Source organism: Sarcophilus harrisii, chromosome 3, assembly GCF_902635505.1.
Source record: "Sarcophilus harrisii chromosome 3, mSarHar1.11, whole genome shotgun sequence".
Classification (NCBI taxonomy): Eukaryota; Metazoa; Chordata; class Mammalia; order Dasyuromorphia; family Dasyuridae; genus Sarcophilus; species Sarcophilus harrisii.
This window is the reverse complement of record NC_045428.1, coordinates 441770273-441796280: the sequence shown is the minus strand read 5'-3', so window position 1 is coordinate 441796280 and position 26008 is coordinate 441770273. Positions and strand designations below refer to the sequence as shown.

At 33.4% G+C, this 26008-nt stretch overlaps 1 protein-coding gene across 2 annotated transcripts in view; it reads left to right on the top strand.

Moving 5' to 3' along the window:
* The window catches only part of SGCG (sarcoglycan gamma), a 242957-nt gene that overhangs the window by 96990 nt on the left and 119959 nt on the right, over positions 1–26008 (top strand). For both annotated transcript variants that reach the window (XM_031960792.1, XM_031960791.1), the window contains exon 3: positions 18836–18937. In XM_031960792.1, the coding sequence (XP_031816652.1) occupies positions 18836–18937 (102 nt within the window). The remainder of the gene's footprint in view (positions 1–18835; positions 18938–26008) is intronic.

Sequence of the window (26008 nt, the reverse complement as noted above, 5' to 3'; positions counted from 1 at the left end):
GGCAAACTGCAGCCCACTTATATTGCCCAATCAGATTCAAATGTAATTGAGAAATATTTAACAAAATAAGTTTTAAAAAAATACAATAAAACATAGATAATGTTAATCTGTCATTTTCCAAGTCAATATGAAACCCTCAGGGATTGGTTCCTTTTTGAGTTTCACATCTTTGATCTAGTCCAATTCCCTGTGTTTTATACACAAAGACTTGATTCCCTACAGATTTTTCTGTAACTATTTTAATTTTTCTGGATTTTAATTATATTCAGCTGTTGGCGTTTCTTACTTTAGACATTGTGAATTAAAAGCAACATTTTGTTTCTTTTTTTTTCATGATACAGATTTGATGAATGAAAGAAAATGCCATTATCTATCAAATCTGTTTTATTAAATTTTACTTTTATTATCCACTTCTATAAATTAATCTTCACAAATGTTCATAAAATAATTGCTAGGTTTATATTTAAAACATTTTAAAGAGTTATAAAGACATATATATATATATATATATATATATATATATATATTAAACCAAGAAATTCTTATGGCTTGATAGGGGCAGCTAGGTGGCACAGTGGATAGAGTGGCAGGAAAATTCATTGTCCTAAGTTCATATCTAGCTGCAGATACTCACTAGCTGTGTGATCCTGGACAAGTCCTTTAACGCTATTTGCCTCAGTTTCCTCATCTGTAAAATTAAATAGAGAAAGAAATAGCAAACTACTTCAGTATCTTTTCCAAGAGAATCCCAAATAGGGTTATAGATACTTTGACACAAATGAAACAATTCAAACAACAAATGATCTAGATTATAATACAGATTTCAAGAATAGTGGAGAATAATAGATGTACAAAAAGATATCTCATCATTTACATATAGTTTTGTTTTTCTAATTACAACCAGATCTTGGACTGTATCTACCTGAGACAACCAAATCAAACAGAAAAAAAAGTGGATCATCAGCACTTAAAGTCTATAGAAAAATCTTAATTTCCAGTTATCCTCATATAAGCAAGTTAGGCTGAAGGCAAGAAACTGAATTATGGTAACCTCATTTCTAGTCCCAGTTTTCTCACAAACTCTATTTGATTGAGCAAATCACTTTACCTCTCAGTGTCTGTGTCTTTATCTGGAAATTAATGATAACTCTTATTTATATATTGTTTTAAGGTTTTCAAAGTACTTTTTTCCCCAAAAACAACCCTATGAGGTGGTTTATTATAAACACTATTCCCCCTTTGCAGATTGAAACTCAGAAACCATAAATAACTCATCCATAACTGGTAAGTGTTAGAACCACACAATCAAATGCAGGTTTTCTGAGTATCTCCAACAGAGAGGTAGTGGAGCAGCTTAAACCTGTGAGAGCTGGTGGTTAAATTTTCAGTGTATTTATACCTTGAAAATTAGCAAATGCTCCAAATGTTAATTTGTAGTTTTGTTGATTGACTAAGATTTTTTTTTTTTTTTGGAAAGCCAGTTGTTGAATGTTTATTAGTACATTCAAGATCAAGACTAGTTCTGCTATACTACATTTTCCCTATTTCAGGATTTTTTAATCTTTCTTCTGTTATGGACCCTTTTGGCAATCTGGAAAACCTTTCTCAAAAAGAGACTCTATATATATATATATATATATATATATATATATATATTACCAAGGAAATCAGTTATATTGAAATACAATTATCACAATTTTATAAGAGCAAGGTCACAGACATCTGAGTAAGAAGCTTTACTATACATTTCAAAATATATATTATACATTAGAGAAGGGGAATGTCTCACACACACATTCCCATCCCTCTACCCAGCTCAGTTGATATAGTCACAGATTATAGTCACACAAGAAGAGATTTTTATGTGTTAATAAAGTATAACACCTTGTGATCCTTTTATGTGGTGTGAATACTCTGACTGAGTCAAGACAGAACAATTGGCTGAGCAAACACATTAGTCACATCCCTGGGGGTTGTAAATAGTTAAATCTGATATGAATTTCAGCAGTGTGAGAGTGAAAGACATTTAATAAATCAGGCATTGACTGTACAGAAGACCTCTAGGGATTGACAGGACAAGGGAATTTATCTCTTTTACTCCCACCATTGTCCCAGTAGCTTTAAAGAGGAGCTGTTTTACCTGTAGAAGACATTGAACCCAGTGGGGAACCCACTTCAAATAGTGAGGCAGAAAAAGAGTCACCCAAAAGTGGGGAAGCAGCTTCAAGAACTGCAGGGAAGAATAGAGTTGAACCGTCTAGAGGACCCCTTCCTCTCCAAAGAATCCTATATACAACAAAAAAAACAATCTTCCTAAAATACAATCCTGATTAATCTTGATCAGGGTAATGACATGGTTAGGATTGTATTTTATTATCTTGAATGATTCCCTATTTTATATTTTATAGGCTAAAATATAAACTTCAACTGGCTTTCAAAAACTCCTTTTGATTGATTTGAATTACTCTTCTCATTTCATTCTACATTCTAGACAGAGCTAATTAATATTTCCAGAACCTGCCTCCCATAACCATTTCTTTTTTTTATTTTTAATCTTATTTTCATTTAATTTTTAAATTTTAATTTAATGTATTTGTCATCAAATAAAGTGTTTTCAGCTACATTGTGGAAGAGAAGGGATTGAATATGAAACTATACATCTTTATTATGGAGGTCTTAGTATTTTTTCAAAGTATATAATAAACAAGTAACACTCAAAACTATCTTGCTTCTCTGCAATATTTTCTGATGTTCTGTCTGTGTTATTTTCATTTGGAAGGAGATGAGCCCTATCTCTAGTTCTCCCTTTCCTTCCTATATTTCTCCATATCACTGGGGTTGGGGTGGGGGGGAGAAAGGAAACAATTCTCATCATTATCTTCAATATAATATCTAGAACCTAACTTAGAACCTTGCACTCTGTATGTAGGATCTCAATGGAATCTGAAATTGAATTCGAAAGAACAAAGATTTGCCAAAATTAAGGATATTTTATCAGAGGAATTCCAAAAAATCTTAAATAACAACAATTTTTCTCTGTAATTCATTTTATTTAATATATTCATTACGACAAATCTATCATGTAAACCTGAGCAAGTCCTTTAATCTTTCATTTAGTAAAGGAAGTCATATGAGCATAAAATAGCATCTACCTCTAAGGGTTATGGTAAGGATTAAATATTTGTAAAGCATTTTGCAAACCTTAAAGCTCTATATAAATTTTATCTACAATTATTAAGTTGTGTTTGATTTAAAAATCTATTATAGTCATAGCTGCTAGAATATGCTTTGAAGAACATGAAGCACTGTATACCTTAACTATTACTACTTCTCTTAATCAATTTGTTTTCAGGTTTTACTTTGAGTGGGTCTTCCCTCTACTAGTATAGATCTCAGCTTCTAAAAATATGGGTTTTAACTCCATATGGGATCTTGTAAGTGAACGTGAGGGTCATGAAATCATGATTTACTATCAACAAATGTTTGATTTCTATACAGAATCACATAAAAAAATTCTCAGGTGAAAAGGAGTCTTAAGTGGAAAAAGTTTAAAAAGTTCTGCTATAGAAAGCAACACCTCCATTCTTTTGCATCCTGTTTGATTTTTTCCCCATGATTTGTATAAACCTTTTATTTAATATCTTACCAAACATACTCTGTGGTTTTCCTATGATTATTTTAATAACACTCTGTTGCCCCTCTCCTTCATTATGAAATCAGACTAACTCTTTCTGATTATACCTGTATATAATGATTTTCTTTTTATATTACTATTCAGGGTCACATTATTTCTGGCAATAAATCTTGGCCTATTCATAATTACTGTTTGCATTGGTCTCTTTCATGTATAATTTTGATTCTTCTGAATTACATGAACTATAAAAACTATTTCATAGTTTTAGTTATATAGAATCCCTGGGATAATTTTACATTTTAATGGAATTTTGCATGATAGGAAATCATCAAAAATGCTATATAATTTAGTAGATTTTATCTAACTCCATCTTATCTTCCTATTTATTTCTGGACCTTGGATTATCTTTCTGCAGTGATATATTGGCACAAATATGCTAACTTAATGAGCCACCTATCTAAATGTACATCTTAATATGAGTAATATATATTTTTCAACCACTTTTCAGAAATTATAATTTTTGAGTAAACATAAATTTTGAAGTCATCCAGTAGGACTTAACTAAAGAGTTAGTTTGGGCAAGACTGCCCAAAGCAATCTAAATAGAAATAATCATCTACATTTCTTTTTCACTTGGTTTTTATGGAACATATATGGCAATAGGGAACATAATCTAAGAACATTTGTCTCCAAGGTTTTTGTTTTATTTAATATTAAAAACCAGAGCACCATAGAATAAATTTATTTCATTGTTACATCAAAAATATCTATGGTTTTTACATATATATGGGACTTGAAGGGAGAAGAACCATTAGAGTTGTGTTTTGCTCTTCAGAATCTTTAATTTTATAATTAGATTAAAAAAACAACATGTTATATCTTCTCATCTTCATAGTTTTCATTCAGTTGTGACCAGGTCTATAAAGTTCTCTGGAAAAGAAAATTATCCAGGAAAACCAACCTATTCTTTTCTCATAATTCTATCAAGGATACTAATAAATATGTATTTAAATCATTCTCATAAAAGTTTTTAAAAGTTTAGAAAGTAAGTAAATAGGTAATATCTTCTTGTTTTGCCTTTTGAAGTAATTATACAATTTGTAATCTAGTGCATTCCCCTTTTTCTTTTGAATATCTTGATAATAATGAGTATATACTTTAGAGGGAACTTAGGTAGAACAGTAGATAGAGCCATGGACCTAAAGTCAGGAAGACCTGAGTTCAAATGCAGCCTTACTCATTAGCTTTGTGAGACCGAACAAGTTACTTAACCTTTATTTCTGGAGAATGAAATGGGAAACCATTCCAGTATTTGCCAAAGAAACGTCATGGCCAGTAAGAATGTGTTGTGGTCCACAAGATCACAAAAGAATTGTATATAACTGAAGGACTAAACAATAACATTTACACATATTGAGGTTTAGCTGTTGTTTTATACTTCATCTTGACCACTTCTCTCATAGCAAATAGTGTGTACTCTGATGATGGAGTCCAAATTTGTTGATTTCACTATTATCACTTAATAGCAGAAATAGATAAAGTAGAACCTCAAACATCTGCTGTATTGGTGATAAACTTCAAAATAATATTTATTTTCTTTGTTTCTTCTTCTTTCTTCCTTCTTTTTCTTATTTCTTTCTTCTTCTTCTTCTTCTTCTTCTTCTTCTTCTTCTTCTTCTTCTTCTTCTTCTTCTTCTTCTTCTTCTTCTTCTTCTTCTTCTTCTTTTTTCCTTTCTTCTTCTTTCTTCTTTCTTCTAATAGTCCAGTCAAATTATCCAAGCTAATGTAGCATTGCTGGAAAATGTCATGATCAGTTATATCAAATGTGATATTTTGTGGCACAAAACAAACTCTGGTATAAAATAAACTGTGTATAACCACTTGTAACATGCCTCAGCAATAAACACCTCAAAATAAAGCCAAAGGAAAAGACAGCTATGTTTTGGTAAATGGCAGCTTTAAACATTTCTTATGTAAGGTTAAAATTTGGGAACATCTTAAAAATGCCTCTACAACTTTAGTTGGTTTCCAATGGGTACATTATGGTCTGTTTATAACAGTCTTTCCTGACAGCTAAAAGTCAATCATGTGAGCTGTGCCTGGTCTGATTAGTTAACTAAGACAGTAGAAAGAACCACATGAGTAAGGAACACCCAGGCTCTAGCTATCCCATTTCAAGCTAATGAAAAGTGAAGGGTTTCAAGGCAGTCTTTTCATAACATTTATTAATTTGAGGTCATTTCAGTATTATTTATGTAATAAATACAAAGTAAAGAATAAAAACTTGAGTCATCTGATCACTTGAATTTTCCAGTCAGTAAACAAAGGCTTTCTTTAAAGCCCTCTACATTTAAAATTTGTATGTAGAAAGATATTTACATATACCCACATCATATCTGTAATTGCCAATATATAGAGGGTTTTTCTTAGAAAGGGGTAGAACAATCCCTTTCACCAGGAATGTATATTTCTTTCTTTCCTGACTATTTCATTAAAGCAGATATTTTTGGGTTTTAAGAATGGAAAGAAGGAAGGAAAGAAGGAAGGAAGGAAGGAAGGAAGGAAGGAAGGAAGGAAGGAAGGAAGGAAGGAAGGAAGGAAGGAAGGAAGGAAGGAAGGGAAAAAGGGAGAAAGGGAGGGAGTAAAGGAAGAGAAAGAGAGGGAAAGAGGAAAGGATGGAGAAAGGAAGGGAAGAAGGCAAGGGGATGGAAGGAGAGGAGTCAGGGAGGAAGGAAAGGAGAGAAAAAAGGGAGGAAGGAAACATTAAGTGACTGTGTATCAGGAACTGTGCTAAGCACTCTACAAATACTATCTCATTACATCTTCACAACAACCCCAGAAGTTATTGTCTCAATATTGCAGCTAGGGAAGCTGAGACAGAGAGTGGTTAAGTGATTTTCTCTGGGTCACACAACTAGTAAGTGCCTAGAGTTTGATTTGAACTCAGATCTTCCAGAATCTAGGTCTAGCAGTCTATCCATGATGCCACCTAGCTGCTCTTAAAATCCTGAAATCATAGGATCATAAATTTAGAGCTAAACTTTAGAGATCAAGTCCAAATTATTTTATAAATAAGAAACCCGAGTGTCAGAGAAATTCAATGATTTCCCCAAGATAACATAGGTAGTAAATGTGAATACAAACCCTTGCTTATTTCCAGTGCACTATTCTAAAACTGAGCCTTAACTTTTTCATAATTTAATTAAATTCAATAAACATTTATTAAGCACTTAATATATATAGTTCTGTAATAGGGGTAAGGGAAAGAGTGACATCATCTGTGCTTTCCTGGAACTTGGATTCTATTCTAGGTTGTAACAGGTACAGTGATGAGCAAAATAATAATAATAATAATTTTAAGAAGTTTTTTTTTCAACTCTTTTTCACAAAGGAGGTGGATGCCTAAGTTGAGTTTGACAACAGATTAGGATTCAGAGATCTGAAACAAAGTGGGTGCATATTCTAGTCAATGAATGGAAGGGGAGACATCGCCTATAAAAACAGAATGTGGAACAATTAATAATGAAATTTGGCAAAAGAGCAATAATGTTGAATGAAGCAAAAAGACTAAATATCTTGGGATAATGTTATTTAGTGGTACCAAAAATTCCCCAGAGGTCAAAATTGCGAAAAAGGTCAGTGGATTTAGCAATTGAACAATAATTGCTGACTCTTTAGGAGCACAATTTCTGTAAGGGATTGTAAAAAGCCAGATTGCAAGGAGTTGTTAGGACCTAGTGAAAAGGAGGATCCAGATGACTCTGAGATCATGAAAATGAAAAGGAGAAGGGATTCGAGATTCTAGCTTTAAAAGATGGAAGGATAAAGTAAAAAAAAATAATTATTATTATTATTTAAAGATTAAGGGAAACCTTGTCATGTTTGTGGCAAATAGGAAGGTACCTTGAGAAAGGAATAATGAATATGACAGAAAGGGAATGATCAGTGAACAAGGTCATAGAAGAAATTAGCAACAGGAAGAGATAGAATCATGGGCTAAATTAGAAAATTAATTTTGAGATGAAGAGTTCCTTCCTTAAGTCCTACAGAAGTTAGAAGTTACTAAAAATAAACAAGAATTCTAAGGGTCTATACCCTACCCTATCCTACTCCTAAACTACTTAGGAGAATTGAAGGAATTCATAACATTATCACAATTTTCACAGGAAAATAGGAGGCAATTCAAAGTGTCCCAAATATCTTAGTTCATTAAGCTTTCATAGCACTTCATTTATCTTTTCTGAGTTGACTATCCCTAGTATTATCCACAGTGGTCCTTTCATACTTTCTCTTTTCTGCACAAATTCTAAAGCCAAACCCCATTTCTTTTTCCAACTCAATAAATTATACATCATTTATCAAGTAATAACTCTGCTTTCATGTTAAACTGGCTTGTTACAAAATCCAGCATGAACTTTCCTCTCAAAATTTCTAGAGGCTTGTTCTCTTAACCTTCTGAAGCTCACAGATATAGATATCTTGAATCTCCTGTACCTCAAACTGGAAAGAACAAATCCCAAAGCCAAGAACTAAGACTTATTTTCAGAGAACACAAGTAGGCCTCAAATGGGAAGAACTCAAGGACTCTCCTCTCCAGAATTTTGTCTCTCCTCTCTCACCAGAATACAACTAAGCAGGAAGGAGTTAAACCAAGAGAAGTAGGTTTAGATAACCAGTGCCTTTTGAATTCATTCCCAACTGTCTCAATGCAGCCACTCAAAAAGATTCCTTTACATTGTATGGCTAACAGACCATTTTGAGGACATTTACCTATGTAAATCAGTTTCCTTTACAATGCTTCCACCACGATCACCAACCTTACACACAACTATGTTCTAAAACCATTTTGAATCAGTTCCTAAGAATTGATTTACCTCAGAAATTGTAAGTTGATTTATTGTTTTTATGATTGTCTAAACCAATGGTGTCAAAAATGCAACCTGCATATGGTCCATAAGACTCTCAGGGATGGCCCAAACCAGATTAAAATGTTATTGGAAATATTTAACAAAATAAAAATCAAAAAATACATTTAAAGCTGTCAATATCCAGCTCATAAAGATTTTTATGTACACTTTAATGCCCTCCTGTTTCTATTTATATTTTTACCACCTGTTAGACTTAAGAAATTGGTGAAGAAAATGTAATAGTGCAGATTAAACCTAAAAGTGTGATATTTGTACTTTTTTTGAAAGTCAGGTGCTAAACACTTACCAGCAGACTCCTGTCCCTACCCTATTAGAAAGGGAATTTCATGGTTCAAAATCACAGAGATTGAATTGTTTTGAGAAATAGTGAGTTAGAAGTTTAATAACCTCCATGAGTAGCTGAGGTATAATTAAGATTTAAGTCATTCCATGTAAACAGTAAAGTGAAAGAATATGGAAAAAGAAACTTGCTGGGACTTTATAAGAAATAACTGAGAAATTATTTAAATTAAATGATCTAAATGTAATTACTAAATAAGTTTATATGGCTGTTGTGTTTAATATTAAATTTTTAATAAAACATTTAATAGAAACAAGTGTAGATAATAAGAGTTGAGGAGGTTGATGAATTGGAAAAGGGGAGTATTTGCAGATACATCACTATTCATAGTATATTAAACATAGTCTATTATGTAATATAGTATGTAAACATAGTATATTAAATATATAAACATAAACCTGAGGGGTGGAATGGAGAGGAAGAGTATGAACTAAGCACTGAACTCCTTGAGAAAAAATTCTTAAGAATCTGGAAATGGAAGAAACAAAGATCCCCCACTTACATGAGTGAAACCCAAAGGAAAAGGGCATTGGGGAGGATTAGTGAGAAAAGATTCATACTGGGGATAAAGGAGCATACTGCTCCTTCTGGACTGTTACTTGTTGTTTTGAGGCACATGATAAACTTAACTCTGAACTATTTCTTTTCCTCTTTCAGGAGAATCTGACATTCCTTTTTTCCCTTTTTCCACAACTATTTTGTGACTTTTTTGTTTCATTTATAGAAGAATGTCAGCATGGACAACATTTAATTCCTCCATTAGTGCATTACCTTATAAGTCACTGGATGAATAGTTCACATTTGAAATACCAACCACTACTCCTTATCCCCACTGCTCTACCACTATCATTGCTGCTGCTGCTGGGCTACTGTAGCTGTGTTGTTTGTTTGTTACAATGTGTCTAACTGTAGCTGAACAAACCAACACAAGCTTAGAATGATTTGCCACAGCTTGGTCCCAAATAGTCCCTATGAACATTTGGGTTGGGTTCTCTAACTTTGTGTATCTCGTCTTTCTTCTGCGCTAATTCAATTCTGCTTTGCTCATAGACCACAACATCTTTTTTGATGAGGGCATACCATGTCAGGCAGTCCTATGTCATACAATCAATTCTAAAATTCTTAAGAGAAACCCTGAAAGTAGGCATATAAACTTGTTTGCTAGATTGGTTTTGATTGCAAAATCTACACCAGCTTCATGGCACTTCCTTTCACTGCAGTCAAGAAAAACATGTATCCTACTTTAGTTCCTACTTCAGCAAGCTGGCCTTCAGTTGCCATTGTTGTTTCACTTAGGGCCATTATTTGGATGTGATACCTATTGAATTCTCTTGCAACAAAAGCTGTTTTTCTTTCAGATCCACTGGATTTTGTGTTGTCTATAAAGTATGCACACATGCCATGTACCGATGATGAATGAAATCAACTTTGCAGAAGTTTTTGTGCATTTTTAATGTTTCTACTGCATAGTGGGATCCCTGCCTGCTAAGATAATGGTCAGGTTTGGGTAAGCAGGCAATTTTTAGGGTACATTTTCTAGCTTCTTCTTCACACATGGAGATGAACAGTGCAATCCTTAAAAGACTGCTCATATACCCAAGGGCAGCCGAATCCCATTGCTGCTTCCAGTGAGAAAACAATCCTATGTCCTGGGCTGCCTGTGTGCAGGGTTGTGACTACAGCTCCCAGTGTATTCACACCTGCCACTTTGTCATTTACTTATCATCATAAGGCTTTGGAGATAGACATAGTAAAGTAGCATGATGGTGTCTTTTGATTTTTGCATAAATCAGATTTAAGTGAATCTGGATTGCATGAAATTAAGTGAGGCAAAGTTGCACCAAGTTTTCAGTCTCAGACTCATCCAGAGACATTACTATCCAGTGACAGGACAGAGTCAAGACAACTGATGATGACTTGAGATTCAGTGGATAAATTTAGTATCTTCAATGTCTAACCAAGCTCTAAGTGCTCCACAGCACCTGTTCCATGTGCCTTCATGACCATTGGAACAAATTGTTCTCATCCACCCATTCTACCCAGGGAAGTCTTTACATGCTGGGGTTAGACACCCCCCTAACTCACCAATGGGTTTGAGAACCCTTCATTACCTCAACCTGATTAAGCTTATCTGCTTAAACAGTTTACTGAGGTATGGCTGCTATATATGCTACAGCTTCTTTGAGCCACAAGTGTAGGGTGTGTTCAGAAAAGACTAGTACCTCATGGATAGAAGCTGTCAAGCTTTTTACAAGGTTGCTTTCCACCTTTGGCAAGATATAAATGGGAGATGGCTCTGGATTTAGGAGGAGAATTTGGCTAAGTTCTTTAATAGGTCTCAATTTGATCAAGGCAATATTCATTCAGTGATTATGGTTTGGTTAAGATTTGAGGCAAAGAATGGCCTCTTTTACTTTGTCAAAAAAAAAAAAAGTAGAATAAAGACACAGTATATTAAAGAACATTTTAATGTTGCCTTAAAATTCGTCTGGTATATGATCCTCTATCAATGAGTCTTCATATTTAATGATGTTTTTCCTCATACCAGAGAAACAATCTATAATTGAACCAATATTTTGAAGACTTTCTAATTTGGAAGAACTTGTCAGAGATTACATCCTATCCATTTCACATACTACAAGATATATCCCAGGATCATTTCCCTATATTAATACAACTTAGAGTAGGAATTTTGTGGGAGAGAAATTATATATGACAATTTATTTAGCACAATTACAAACTAAAAACTTTTTGTAATTTGAATCTCATTTTCAGCAGATACAGCAGAAGTATAATAAACATTGACTTAAAACTTATTTATTAATTTAGTGATTTTGGGACAAGAAAATTTTACTTAGAAAATTTTCTAAGTAAAGATGGGAAATATAAAGAAATAGTCATAAGGAAAATGAATTTCATTGTTGTAGTAAAGAAGATGAAGGATTCAAATGAAAGGAAGAAAGAATTAAAAAAACAAACAAACAAGAAAGCCCCTTCCCCTCTCTGGACCCAGGCAACTATAAGTTGTAGAGAAGATACCAATATTTAATGGAAAAATAATTTCCTCATTCAGAGCATGTGAAAATTATTATGTATTTTTTTCTTTCTCGTGTTTTAAATTTATTTTAAATTTAAATACAGAATAGAAAAGAGAAACACTGCCATGCACAGCAGAACATAAGAAAATATTCAAAATAGAAAACAATAAATTTTCATTTCAAGAAAGCCTATATACAAATACTACATATTATGTTCAAAGATTTACATTTTTGCTTCCTTGTAGGTTTTCATTTGTTTTCTACTGTGTACTTTTTGCTTCATTCTTTTTCCCTCTTCCCTCCCCCACCAAGAAGGCTATAATTAAGGTCAGACATATGTATATATACATATATATGTACAGAAACATATATAGAGACATGTACATACACATAGATATTCATAATCATACATATTTAGACACATATGTATAATGGGCTGAGGTTTGAGTTGATGCACTGAGGTCCCAAGTACGTGAGGCTAAATAGTAATTGGGCTATACTTTATTAATATACATGATTGGATAAAGAATGGTCCCTGCCCACTCTCTGTGCAAGTCCTGATGTGTTGTATAGGAAATGACGATTTTGGTGGGTGGAGGCAGAGAGAGACAGGAAGAGAAGCTGGGAGAGATTGGGCCTGGGTTCCATACTCCTAGCTGCTGGTCGTGTGGCTGCTGGTCTAGCTAGCTTCTTGACTCAGCTGCACACATTGCTATTGCCCATTCTCTTCCACCTCCGATCCTTCTTCACTGAGAATAAAAACTGACGATTTTCCCCTAACCTGAATACCTGACTCCGACTGATTTTAAAATACACGATCTTCACACATATGCATTTATATACATCTATGTAAGACTGCAGTTTACTTGTTCTCTGTTTCTCTGAAGGTGGGTTAAACTCTGCTTTTATAAGTCCAAGTATTTCCATATTTTTCTAACTCTACAAACTCATCTCCTACTGTGATGACCGCGTATTTAAAATCAGCCAGAGTCAGTCAGGTTAAGGGAAAATTTTTAATCTTTATTCTCAGTAGAGGTGAAGAAGGATCGGAGGTGAAGGGGGGTTCAAGATCGTAATGTGTGCTGCTGAATCAAGAAGTCAGCCAGACCAGAAGCCAGCCAACAGTCTCTCTCCACTTCTCTGCCCCTCTGCCTCCACCCACCAAAATCGTCATTTCCTATACAACACATCCCGACTTGCACAAAGAGTGGGCAGGGGCCATTCTTTCTCCAAGCATATATTTTAATAGAGTATGCTCCAATTACTATTTAGCCTCACGTGCTTGGGACCTCAGTGCATCAACTCGAGCTTCAACCCATTATATCCTACTCTATAGCAATATTCCAACCTCATACTGTCTAGTTATTTTAAATGGTCTAAAACAAAATTGATTAGTATGGCTGACATATAATGTAGTTTTCCTATTTTTCTCTTTTGATTAAATCCATTTTATTTTAACTTTGACAAAAAATGTTAAAATACAGAAATATGGCTATTACAGAATTATAAATTCTTATTTAAGAATGAGCTATTTGAATTCTGTGAAGTGATTGACTAGTTAGAGCAAAGGTCAAAATAAATAAATTAGAAGAAAGGATAAAAATATGTATTTCATGCAATATCTCCAGTCCTCTATGATCAAGTACAATATCTGTTCTGCAAATGGGGTGACCGGCCAGAATGAAGACAAGATTAAATCATTTGTTTCACAGAGAAGTTTAACCATCACAAAATAGTTTCCATAGGAAGGTCAGAGTCATAATCCCCATTACCCAGAAATTCCTTCCCTCACACAGAAAACTGATATTCTTGCCAAGTAGAAAGATATAGGAGTAAAGAACATAAGCTTTGAGTACAAGATCATTTTCAAAGGGTTATGAAAGTGCATAATAATATGCACTTATTAAAGAGTGCAAGCAGTATGTATGCCTTCACAAAACATTAAAAAGAAATGGAGAAAAGAAATCTGAAGGAACTTTGCAACAAATACATATAAAAGAGAACAGATCTGCTGATTTTTATGATAATTTTTTTTAAAATTAGTGATAAGAACCTCGTACTGTGTTTTATATGATAGAAACAGTACAATTCAGATATAGTCAAAAGGAATGTTTAGATTTGGCTAAATCCATACAAGAAAAATCTATGCTGGCTATGGCATAATTTTAAGGTATGCAGTGATCAATGACATTTTTTCCTTTTAAAAAATAATGTGATAATATATCAGCAACTATTGAACCACAGATTACTTGTTCTTTTTCTAGAACATATTTATAAAGATGTTGTATGCATATATCTAGGATGTGCCTGGTATCCAGGGAACAGACGTTATATCAGACCACATCTTTGTAGATATGTAATTAACTAAGTTATAGAGGATATATGATGTTCTCTTTATTGCTTATTGAGTTCCAAAAAGCATGACTTGATAGTGCAAAGTACAGCCTGAAATCTCTTTTTAATCATGGTGACTTCCATGCTCATAAAATAAAAAATACATATATAATAACAATAAAAGACTTTAAAACAGAATGAAAATATGGAGAAAATTTTGTTCAATAACCCACTGACACTGAATCAATTGATAAACCTTTATTAGTACCTATTAGGTTCATAGACTTTAAAAGAATTGTAAAACAGTGAGATATTCTCAGCTAAAGTGTTTATCAGTGCCATGCATAACATCTTGAACAGAGTTCAAACAAAAGAATTCCTCATTGATGACGAGTCTCCAAATGTTCAGATTCATAGATACTGCTAATTTCATCATTATGACAAAGCTCCTTCATGAAAACATACCAGTGTAAGAGAAAAACTCTAAACACACACTCTAAAAAATTAAGTGGATGCAAAACATTGCCTAGAAATGCAATAGAAAAGTAAACTGCTCAAGTAATTTCATAAATAAATGTCTTGAATTGTTATTATTGTTATTATTGTTTCATTCTTGTCTAACTCTTTGCCACCCCATTTGAGGTTTTCTTGACAAAGATGTAGGCATGCTTTGCCATTTCATTTTCCAGTTCATTTTACACATGGGTAAACTGAGGCAAATGGGATTAAATGACTTGTCTAGGTTCACACAGCTAGTAAAGATATGAGACTGGATTTGAACTCAGAAAAATGAGTCATTTTGATTCCACTGTGCTCTATCCACTACACCCACCAAGTTGTCCCCTTGTTTTGAATACACAGTGCATGTAAATAGAGCCTAAGATAGAGTGAGATAGTAAGCCACATGACATTGGAAAAATTGTAACATGCTCAAACTGCTTGCTGCTACAAAAGTACCATTTAGTCTTGTAGGAATGTATGTAGATGTATGAATCTTGGTAAATCACAGTCTGAGAAAGATAAAAATTATAAGTAACCCAGTGGTATTGGGATAGATTTATAGTGAGAGCAATGGAGCTTATTTAGGAAGATAAAGAAGATATGTTTTGAAACCCACAAATGAAATAAGTGGCCTGGTGATGTAGGAAGAGTGGATATGAATGCTCTGTTGATACTTCTGAGATCTTAAAAGAATTAGAGAAAGGTTTATAGTGTTATTTGGATTTTCAATGGAAGATTTAAGGAAGGACATGGACAAAAAAACTGCATAGGATGAGAAGATATGGAAGAGAACAATCTGCATTCCTAAAGGGAGTAGCCCCAGAAATTAAATTTCAGATTCACACAAAGAATATATTTCTTTATAAGGTATTCTGTGGTTATTTCATATTCATTGTTCCTTAAACTATAAGTTACTCGAAGACAATAAATATGCTTTCCTTATTTTAGTATTCCTTCCATAGAATCTAGTGTAGTTTGCTGATCACAGTTGGCATTTTAAAATATTAGCTGACCCATGGAGCTCAAAATGCTTTTAAGAGCATTTCATATACCATTTTACACTTTTGAAAATGGAGCTGATAATAGCATGTAAGTGATGCAATTGGTGAACAACCTCAGAGAGACAGAAAATAAAATGTTGATACCATGTTTTTGTGGAGAAGAAGCATACTAGAAAGAAAACCACATCCTAAAGCCTGGACATTTCACAATGATTTGTTGAAAGAAATGAAGAATACACACTAGGACAGCCAAAGGAGTTATTCTGGAAATGTCCTAGTGAAAACCCTCTGTTCTCAGGTTGACTCAGAAGAGTGTCTTCCTTAAGAATAGATTTTTAATAAATAGTCATTGAATTTAATAGAATGAGTTGGATTGAATTAAGAAAGACAGATTGGTATTGGAGTTAAAATCCATTTGGGGATGAACTAACTTCTGAGACATGTTTTGAGCAGAGTGAAAGACATGAAAGGGCTCTAGAATAAAGCAGTGGAAGGCATATGATAAATGTTTGTTAATTTTTTATGTAGCGATGTTTTGCAATCCAGTTTCTGAGGGACAGAGAGAAAAAAATCCTCCATTTATAAGATTCTGGTAGAGTCTCAGACAGATAGCACTGTTTCCTCTCACCTGAAGAGAAGCTATCACCAAAAGAATATGTGTATTCAGGATATAGAACTGGAAAGAGGGGCACATAATTTGAGCCAATGACATGAATAAAGGGACATGAATAAAGAGAAATAAATCGACGGAAAGGATGATCTCTGTCTGAATGTCAGGAAAGAAGCAGTTAGTTCTTCTTTCCTCCTGACTGGAGCTTCGTAAACACAGAGAGAGTTACTTAGTTATGTCGATTTCCTGTTATAATAAGTCTCCCAATATGGAACAGAACTTGATCCAGGGCTCTGCCTTTAGAAATAACTGTCAGATAATTACTGTTAAGTCATATTGCATTTTGTATTTTCTTACCAATGCATGTGCAGAGAAATCTCTTTGTCCCAGAGGGAGGTGAGGGCAATGTCTAGAGGAAATATAATGCATGGTAGCAAGGTGGGAATCAGTCAAACAAAAGTAGCAAGCTTCCTCTTTATAAATAAAAAAGTACACAACCAACAGTTGTTGGGATCGATCGTTTATCTAGACAACATTGGTGCTAATAAAAACGTTATAAGAATAACTTGAGAAAATGGGAAAACTGTGGAGCAAAAATTCATTACCCTTGGGATGGAAAATAGAAGAGAGAAAAAAGAAAGGAATGTAGTGTAGAAACCTCACAATAATCCTTTCTAGCAAAAATGACCAGTCAGTGTCTCTCCTTTTAGACATGGAAGGCAGAAGGGGAAGTTGCATTGTTTAAAACCCTGGTTGTGACTTAAATGATGGGCAAGTACTCTCCAACTCTTTTATCTAGCTCAAATCATGTGCCTACTTGTACTTCTAACCTCATGTTCCTAGTATACAATACTATCTTCTTTACTATGTATTAAAGTTATGTATATAAGAGATTAATTTTTCCATCATTGAAGGACCCTTCTTTTTCTATTAGAGGAGATCACTGAACACTTTTCTCTTCTCGTAGAAATTAATCTCCAAAGTCCTGCCACAGTTGAATGGCTTTTTTGAATCCTCCACACAATCAGGGTCTGAACCTTCTAGATCAGGACCAGACCTTAATGAATTTCATAGTCTCCTCCTGATCCAAATCTGTAGTATTTGTAGTTTCATAACCATTGCAGGATGTGGAATGTAAAGTGTGATTAATGATGTGGAGTCAATAGCTTAGAAATTTTATATCTCTTGATATAGTGGTATCATATGCCATGGTTCTGTCTTATTCAAAACTGACATCATATGACATATAGGATCTACCAATAGTCTCCTAATTGGTGCCTAATATCCTACATGGGAGATCATTCACTCTTCTATTCCCTTTACACTCTCTTAGATCTGCTTACTTACAAGGCAAACCATTCTGTTGCCTTATGCTAGACATGAGTCTCATTCCAAGTCCTGTTGATATTTCATACTTATGTTTTGTAACATTTCAAATCTATTTCATTTACTATACAAAAAAATTAGTATATAGATATGAAAGTCCATTTCATCCTCTTCCCAATTATTTTCTTCTGATAATTGCTAGCCCCTCTCCTTACACTATCGTTGTCTGAAAAGCCTGTTGTCCTCAGCATTGTGATCTTGCTGTTTGCTTTATTACATATAGGTGATTTCACCATGAGTAAACAATTTCTACCATGGACTCCAGCAACTTTTCTGCAACTTCTATTCTTGAAGAGTTTCCTAGAGTGCTAAGAGATTTAAGTGACTTGCCCAAAGTAAAATAGTTAGTATGTGACAGAAGCAGGGTTTGACTCCAGTCTTCCTGCTTCAAAGGCCAACTTTTCTCAGCTTTTTTCTGTTACCTCTGCCAATCTGCTTTTCTTTACAATTCAATATTCTCCCTCCTCTCTCATGCTACAGCCTAAAGGCTTCTTGATCAATTTGTTAAGTTTCTCACCAAATATATGTTTCCTGGTCTTTATAAGATATATTGCATCCCTTATTATGAACTTCTTCTTTTGGTATATCACAATTCATGATCCAAAAAACCCAATCTCGTTTTTGGACAACATATACATGATGTTTTCACATTCTATATTTTTCTTTCTCTTACAAAGGCATAACTTTTAGCTGGAAGATAAAATGAAAATACCATTTGTGGCTCCACATTTCTCACAAATGCTCTTTTCATTTCATCTTTTAGCTAGAAATATATTACATGTTTCTTCTGATTAGACATTCTATTTTCACATGAATCAGCAGAAATAAGTAAAAGGCAGAAAATCTAATAAATCTTTGCAGTCTCTATATTATTTCTTAGATATAGACACCAGGAAAACATAATGCCTCTGAATTTTACAAAGCAGAGTCATTCTTTTACTCAGTTATCTTCAGTATATAGCTTGTGAAATGGGAAAAATGAAACCCAGATAAATTTCATAATTTGAGAAATTAATAATGATGAAAAATAAAAACAAAAATAAAAATTTCTCTTTTTTGACAGACTGGAATGGGGCACCTGCGTGTTACAAAAGATGGTCTCCGTCTGGAAGGGGAGTCTGAATTTTTATTCCCTCTGTATGCCAAAGAAATTCATTCCAGGCTGGTAAGTAAAGAACAAAATACTTAAAGCAGTTTATGGCAAACAAAATCAAATACAAGCTTTATTAAGTATAGAAATTCATAATATTGTAGAGGACACTTCATAAAGCATATGTATACAAAATCTTTCTAGATTGTCTAAAAATGGTTGGGAGCTTGATTATGGAACTAATGTCTAACAACTGCATTTAGAAAGTAAATTAAACCAATTTTCATGTACTTCAGAATTTGAATTTGGTGGTCACTGTAATTTAGACTTGAAATGAAAACCTCAAATACAAATAATTTAAGTTTCTATCTACTATTGCAAACCAATTTAAATTCAAGTGACTTTGAAAGCATTCCAAATTGTCTGAGAAGCTTAAAAAGAAATCTTTTTCACAGTAGGGTATTCTTCACTAATTATGGGATATTAAGGTTAAATAGGACCCTTTATCAGTAGATTAAATATCACTACTAAATGGCTATGTTAATAGAGTACAGTAGGACTTTAAAAGCATATCTGCTTCAATATAATCTTCATTTACTCCTTGGCATTTAACTCTACCTCCAGGATAGCCAATCATAAAATTAAATTACTGTAATAAAAAGACTATGCTTCCATGATATGTTTTTCTTTTTCTTCCTATAGCACAATGAATACAAAATGCAAAAAGAGGGTTTTAAATTACATCAGATTTTATTTTTAAATAAAAATTTTAAGTATTGACTATCTAACCCTCTTCTGGGATACCTTATGATTATGGAGGCAGTGTGAGGTTGGCTATAGCATTCAGCCTTCTTTTTTAACCTCATAATTTATGTAGTGACTTTTAGGAAAATTGTGCAGCAAGTTGCTCAACTTTTGTATCAAAAATAAATAAATAAACAGACCCCGTGATGCTCTCTATATCTCTAGAGAAGAGGCTGTGTAGATTAAAAAAGAAAAACTTTTCCAGGTAATTGAATAAAACACCATGCCTTTCTCCTATCTTTCTATCATAGCGAAGAACTATTGAGAAGAACTTATTTCTCATAGAAAGTTGGTTCCCTTGTCTCACGTCAGATTTTATTACCCCTATGCTCATTCAATCAACTACATTGACTCCCTATTGCTTCCAAGATCTAATAGAATAATTCTCTTCACAGGCCTTCAGAACCCTGCATAACTTTGCTCCTTCTATCTTTCTAGTCCTCTTAGGACTTTGGTCCTTTCCACATACTCTAATTCACTGACATTGGCCCCCTTCTTCTTCCTCCTACACAACATTCCATCTCCAGTGTTTTTGCTCTCATACCTGGAAAGCTCTCCTTCCTCACCTTTTCCTGGCTTCCTGGACTTCCTTCAAGTCTCAGCTGAAATCCAGCCTTCTACAATAAACCTTTGCCAGTTCTTAATTTTAGTGCCTTCCTGGTGAGACAACCTTCACTTTTCTATCTGTATCTTAATACTTGTGTGCATGTTTTCTTTCCCATTAGCGTGGGAGCTCCTTGAAAGTCTGCCGTTTGTTTTGTTTTGTTTGTTTGTTTGTTTGTGTATATGAGTGTGTGTTTTGTTTTTTGCATTTCCATGTTGATATAGTATAACCCAAAAAGATAAATCCTGAGTAAGAATGAAGTAAAGATCACGAGTATTTAGGAGCCATTACTTAACCTTTTAGGACTTTATTTTTTGCTCTTCTTTTAGACCAAGGAAACCTTTTGAATATCCGAGCTCTGATTTTGTGATACACAAGGAGTATACAAGATATATTATTTTTCAATAGGAAACAATTATGCTTCTTTGCATTAAGAATTTTTTTTTGGAAAACATTACTTTTTAATTTCAGTTCCCTATCTAATTATGTGTTGAATGTTCTTCAGTAAAAAGAACCCCAAGTCAGAGTAATAACTCTCACTATTTCATGTGGAAAAACACAGTTAGGGAAATTTTCTTAGCAAGGTCTGATTGTTCTTAAAAGATTAAAGAGATATTTTAACTATCTCCAGCTTTCTTTCCTAAGTCACAACTTGATCATTCAATAATTTATTTAAATGCTTTTAAAAATCAATTTGGAATCTCCTATACTATTTCATGGGAATAACAAGTACTCTAATGAATCCCTAGTACATCAAGTTTATCTTTTATGCCTCTTCTTAGTTGTTATGAAAGTTATTTTGAGTCTATAAAGATCTGGTAAATAATTATGGTATGGGCCTTCACTGTTATATGCACTTTGATCATATTCTCCAAACTTCATTTATGTGGAGCACTGAAGATTGCTAGAATAGTGAAATATATTCTGATGCTCCCTACTAGACAGGGTGCTCCTCCCTCAGTATTGTAGGCTATCCTATCAGAATGGAGTTTCTCATTTCTTTACACACATCATCTTGAGCCCCCACCAGCTAGGTTTCCCCTTTGTTAGAGGCTCATGATTAGCATCCCAGTTCCATTCAACTGCTTTAACTTGTTTAGATTTTATAAAGGGGTATTTACATAAAAGAAATAGTTAAAAATAAATTACGATAGTATGATAAAATAATTTACATAAAATAAAAATAAAATATTTACTTACAAGAAATAGCAAAAATAAGTTACATCCTTTCCCTCACTCCAAATGCATGTTTTCTTCTAGTCACTGAAAAAGGTAAAAAAAAGGGAAGAGAATAAGTGTTTTTAAAACACCAAGTATTTTGTTAATGATTTTATAAATATGATCTCATTTGATCCTCACAACAACCCTGCAAGGCAGGTAATTTTATTATCAGCATTTTATAGTTGAGGAAACTGAGGCAAACAGAAGTTCAAATAGTAAGTGTCTGAAGCCAAATATGAATTCAGGTCTTTCAGACTTCAGTCTCAGTGCTCTATTCACTTTACTACCACTCTCTTTTCAAAGAGAAGAGGCTCAAAAATTAGTTCAATTCCTAAATAGCATTATTTCTACTAAATATACATCCAAAGGGAAAAATCTCTGCAGGATTAATATTTTTCTCAATCACTACTGTGATGAGATCGCAAAAGTTATTCCCAAAAATTATTCTTTTTTCTCTGGGTAATCAATATTGTGCTAATTGTAAAACTTTACCTGCATTTCAACTTCCTGATTTCTGTGGCTCACTTTCATAACCATTCTAAATTCTCAGGGATAGAAGTTTTAGTTCATTCACCCAGAATCAGAAAGAATAAGTGAAAAGTACATAATGATTAAGACCTATAGTAATCTACTATTTGATACCCCCCCCAAAAAAAAACTCCAATTTCTAGAATAAAAACCCACTAGTTGACAAAAATTGCTGGAAAAACTGGAAAATATATGTCAGAAACTTGAGAAAGATCTACATCTCTAACCCTATTCCAAAATAAGGTCAAAAGGGCACATGATTTGAGCATAAACAATACCATAAACAAATTAGGAGAACAAGGGATAATTTACCTATCAGATCTTTGGAGAAGGGAGAAATTTATGATCAAAGAACTGGAGAATATTAAGAAAGGTAAAATGTACAAATTTGATTACATTAAATTAAAAAGGGTTTGCACCAAGAAAGCCAATAGAAATAAGATTAAAAGGGAAGTAAAAAGCTGGGAAAAATCCTTACAGCCAATGTTTCTGCTAAAAGTCTATATATTAATTATTATTAATATCACTAATTAATATCACTATTCATTAGAGAAATGCAAATAAAACAACTTTGAGGTACCACCTCACACCTCTCAGATTGACTAAAATGACAGGAAAAGATAATAAATATTTGGAGGGGAGGTAGGACAACTGGGATACAATGCATTAGTGCATTGTGGGTGGAGTTGTGAAATAATCCAACCATTCTGCAAAGCAATTTAGAACTATATCCAAAAGGCTATAAAAGTGTGCATACTCTTTGATCCAGCAGTGCCATTACTGGATTTGTATCACAAGGAAATTTTTTTTTATTATATCTTTTTATTTACAAAACTTATGCATGGGTAATTTTTCAACATTGACTCTTGCAAAACCTTCTGTTCCAACTTTTCCCCTCCTTCCCCCACCCCTTCCCCTAGATGGCAGGTAGTCCAATACATGTTAAATATGTTAAATTATATGTTAAATACAATATATGTGTACATACATAATATATACACAAGAACGATTGAATCCAGAAAGAAGGTTAAAAAAAACCTGAGAAGGAAAACAAAAATGCAAACAGTCACATAAAAAGTGGAAAAATTATATTGTGGTCCACACTCATTTTCCACAGTTCTCTCTCTCTGGGTGTAGCTGATTCTCTTCCTTACTGAACAATTGGAACTGGTTTGGATCATCTCATTGTTGAAGAGAGCCACGTCCATCAGAATTGATCATCATATAGTATTGTTGTCGAAGTGTATAATGATCTCCTGGTTCTGCTCATTTCACTTAGCATCAGTTCATGTAAATCTCTCCAAGCGTCTCTGAAATCATCATTTCTTACAGAACAATAATATTCCATAACATTCATATACCACAAATAATTCAGCCATTACCCAATTGATGGGCATCCACTCATTTTCCAGTTTCTAGCCACTTCAAAAAGGGCTGCCACAAACATTCTTGCACATACAGGTCCCTTTCCATTCTTTAAGATCTCTCTGGGTCATAAGCCCAGTAGTAGTACTTCTGGATCAAAGGGTATGCACAGTTTGATAACTTTTTGAGCATAGTTTCAAACTGCTCTCCAGAATGATTGGATCTATTCACAATTCCACCAACACTGTATCAGTGTCCAGTTTTCCCACATCCCCTCCAATATTCATCATTATCTTTTCCTGTCATCTTAGACAATCTGAGAGGTATGTAGTGCTGTTTCAGAGTTGTCTTAATTTGCATTTCTCTGATCACTAATAACTTGGAGCATCTTTTCATATGACTAGAAAGAATTTCAATTTCTCATCTAAAAATTGTTCACAGCCTTTGACCATTTATCAATTGGAGAAAGGTTTGATTTCTTATAAATTTGAATCAATTCTCTATATATTTTGGAAATAAGGCCTATATCAGAACCTTTGATGTTTCCCCAGTTTATTGATTCCCTTCTAATCTTGTCTGCATTAATTTAGTTTGTACAAAAACTTTTTAACTTGATATAATCAAAATTTTCTATTTTGTGATTAATAATGATCTCTAGTTCTTCTTTGGTCACAAATTCCTTCCTCCTCCACAAGTCTGAAAGGTAAACTATCCTATGTTCCTCTAATTTATTTATAATCTCGTTCTTTATGCCTAAATCATGAACCCATTTTGACCTTATAACCTTATATACACCAAGGTGTATGGTGTTAAGTGTGGGTCAATGCCAGGTTTCTGCCATACTAGTTTCCAATTTTCCCAGAAGTTTTTGTCACATAGTGAATTCTTATCCCAAAAGCTGGGGTCTTGGGGTTTGTCAAACAATAGATTGCTATAGTTATTGAATATTTTGCCTCATGAACCTACCCTATTGCATTGATCAACTAGTCTATTTCTTAGCCAATACCAAAAGGTTTTGGTGACTGCTGCTTTATAATATAGTTTTAGAGCTGGTACAGCTAGGCCACTTTCATCTTTTTTTTCATTTGTTCCCTTGAAATTCTTGACCTTTTTTTCTTTCAGATGAATTTTTTTGCTATTTTTCTATGTCAGTAAAATAGTTTCTTGGGAGTTCGATTGATATAGCATTAAATGAATAGATTAGTTTAGATAGTATTGTTGTCTTTATTATATTTGCTTGACCTATCCAAGAGCACTTAATATTTTTCCATTTGTTTAGATCTGACTTTATTTGTATGGAAAGTGTTTTATTGTTTTATTCATATAGTTCCTGACTTTCTCTTGGCAGAGAGATTCCCAAATATTTTATACTATTGACAGTTATTTTAAATGGAATTTCTCTTTGTATCTCTTGCTGTTGGATTTTGTTAGTGATGTATAAAAATGGTGATGATTTATATGGATTTATTTTGTATACTGCAACTTTGCTAAAGTTGTGAATTATTTCTAATAGCCTTTTATTGGGTTCTCTGGGGTTCTCTAAGTATACCATGGTAACATCTGCAAAGAGTGATAATTTGATTTCCTCATTAACTACTCTAATTCCTTTAATCTCTTTTTCATTTCTTATCGCCAGAGCTGGCATTTCTAATGCAATATTGAATAGTAATGGTGATAGTGGGACACCTTGTTTTACTCCTGATCTTATTGGGAATGGTTCCAGTTTATCCCCATTACATATGAAGCTTACTGATGGTTTTAAATAGATGCTACTGACTCTTTTAAGGAAAAATCCATTTATTACTATACTCTCTAGTGTTTTTAATAGGAATGAGTATTGGATTTTATCAAATGCATTTTCTGCATCTATTGAGATGATCATAGCTTTTTGTTAATTTGGTTACTGATATAGTCAATCATGCTAATAGTTTTCCTATTAATGAACCATCCCTGCATTCCTGGTATAAATCCTACTTGGTCATGGTGTATTATCTTGAGGATGATTTTCTGTGATCTCTTTGCTAATATTTTATTTAAAATTTTTGCTTCAATATTCATTAGGGAAATTTGTCTATAATTTTCTTTCTCTGTTTTCATCCTACATGGTTTAGGTATCAGTACCATATCTGTGTTACAAAAGGAATTTGGAAGAACTCCTTCATTCCCTATTTTTTCAAATAGTTTATATAATATTGGAGTTAATTGTTCTTTAAATGTTTGGTAGAATTCACGTGTAAATCCATCTGGTCCTGGGGATTTTTTCTTAGGGAGTTGATTAATAGCTTTTTCTATTTCTTTTTCTAAAATGGAACTGTTTAAGCAATTTACTTCTTCCTCTGTTAACCTGAGCAGCCTATATTTTTGAAAGTATTCATCCATTTAACTTAGGTTATGAAATTTGTTGGAATAAAACTGGCCAAAGTAACTCCTAATTATTGTTCTAATTCCCTCTTCATTAGTGGAAAGTTCTCCCTTTTCATTTTTAAGAATAACAATTTGATTTTCCCCTTTCCTTTTTCTAATCAAATTTACCAAAGGTTTATATTGTTGGTTTTTTCATAAAAACCAGGTCTTAGTTTTAATTATTAATTCAATAATTTTTTTTTTACTTTCAATTTTATTAA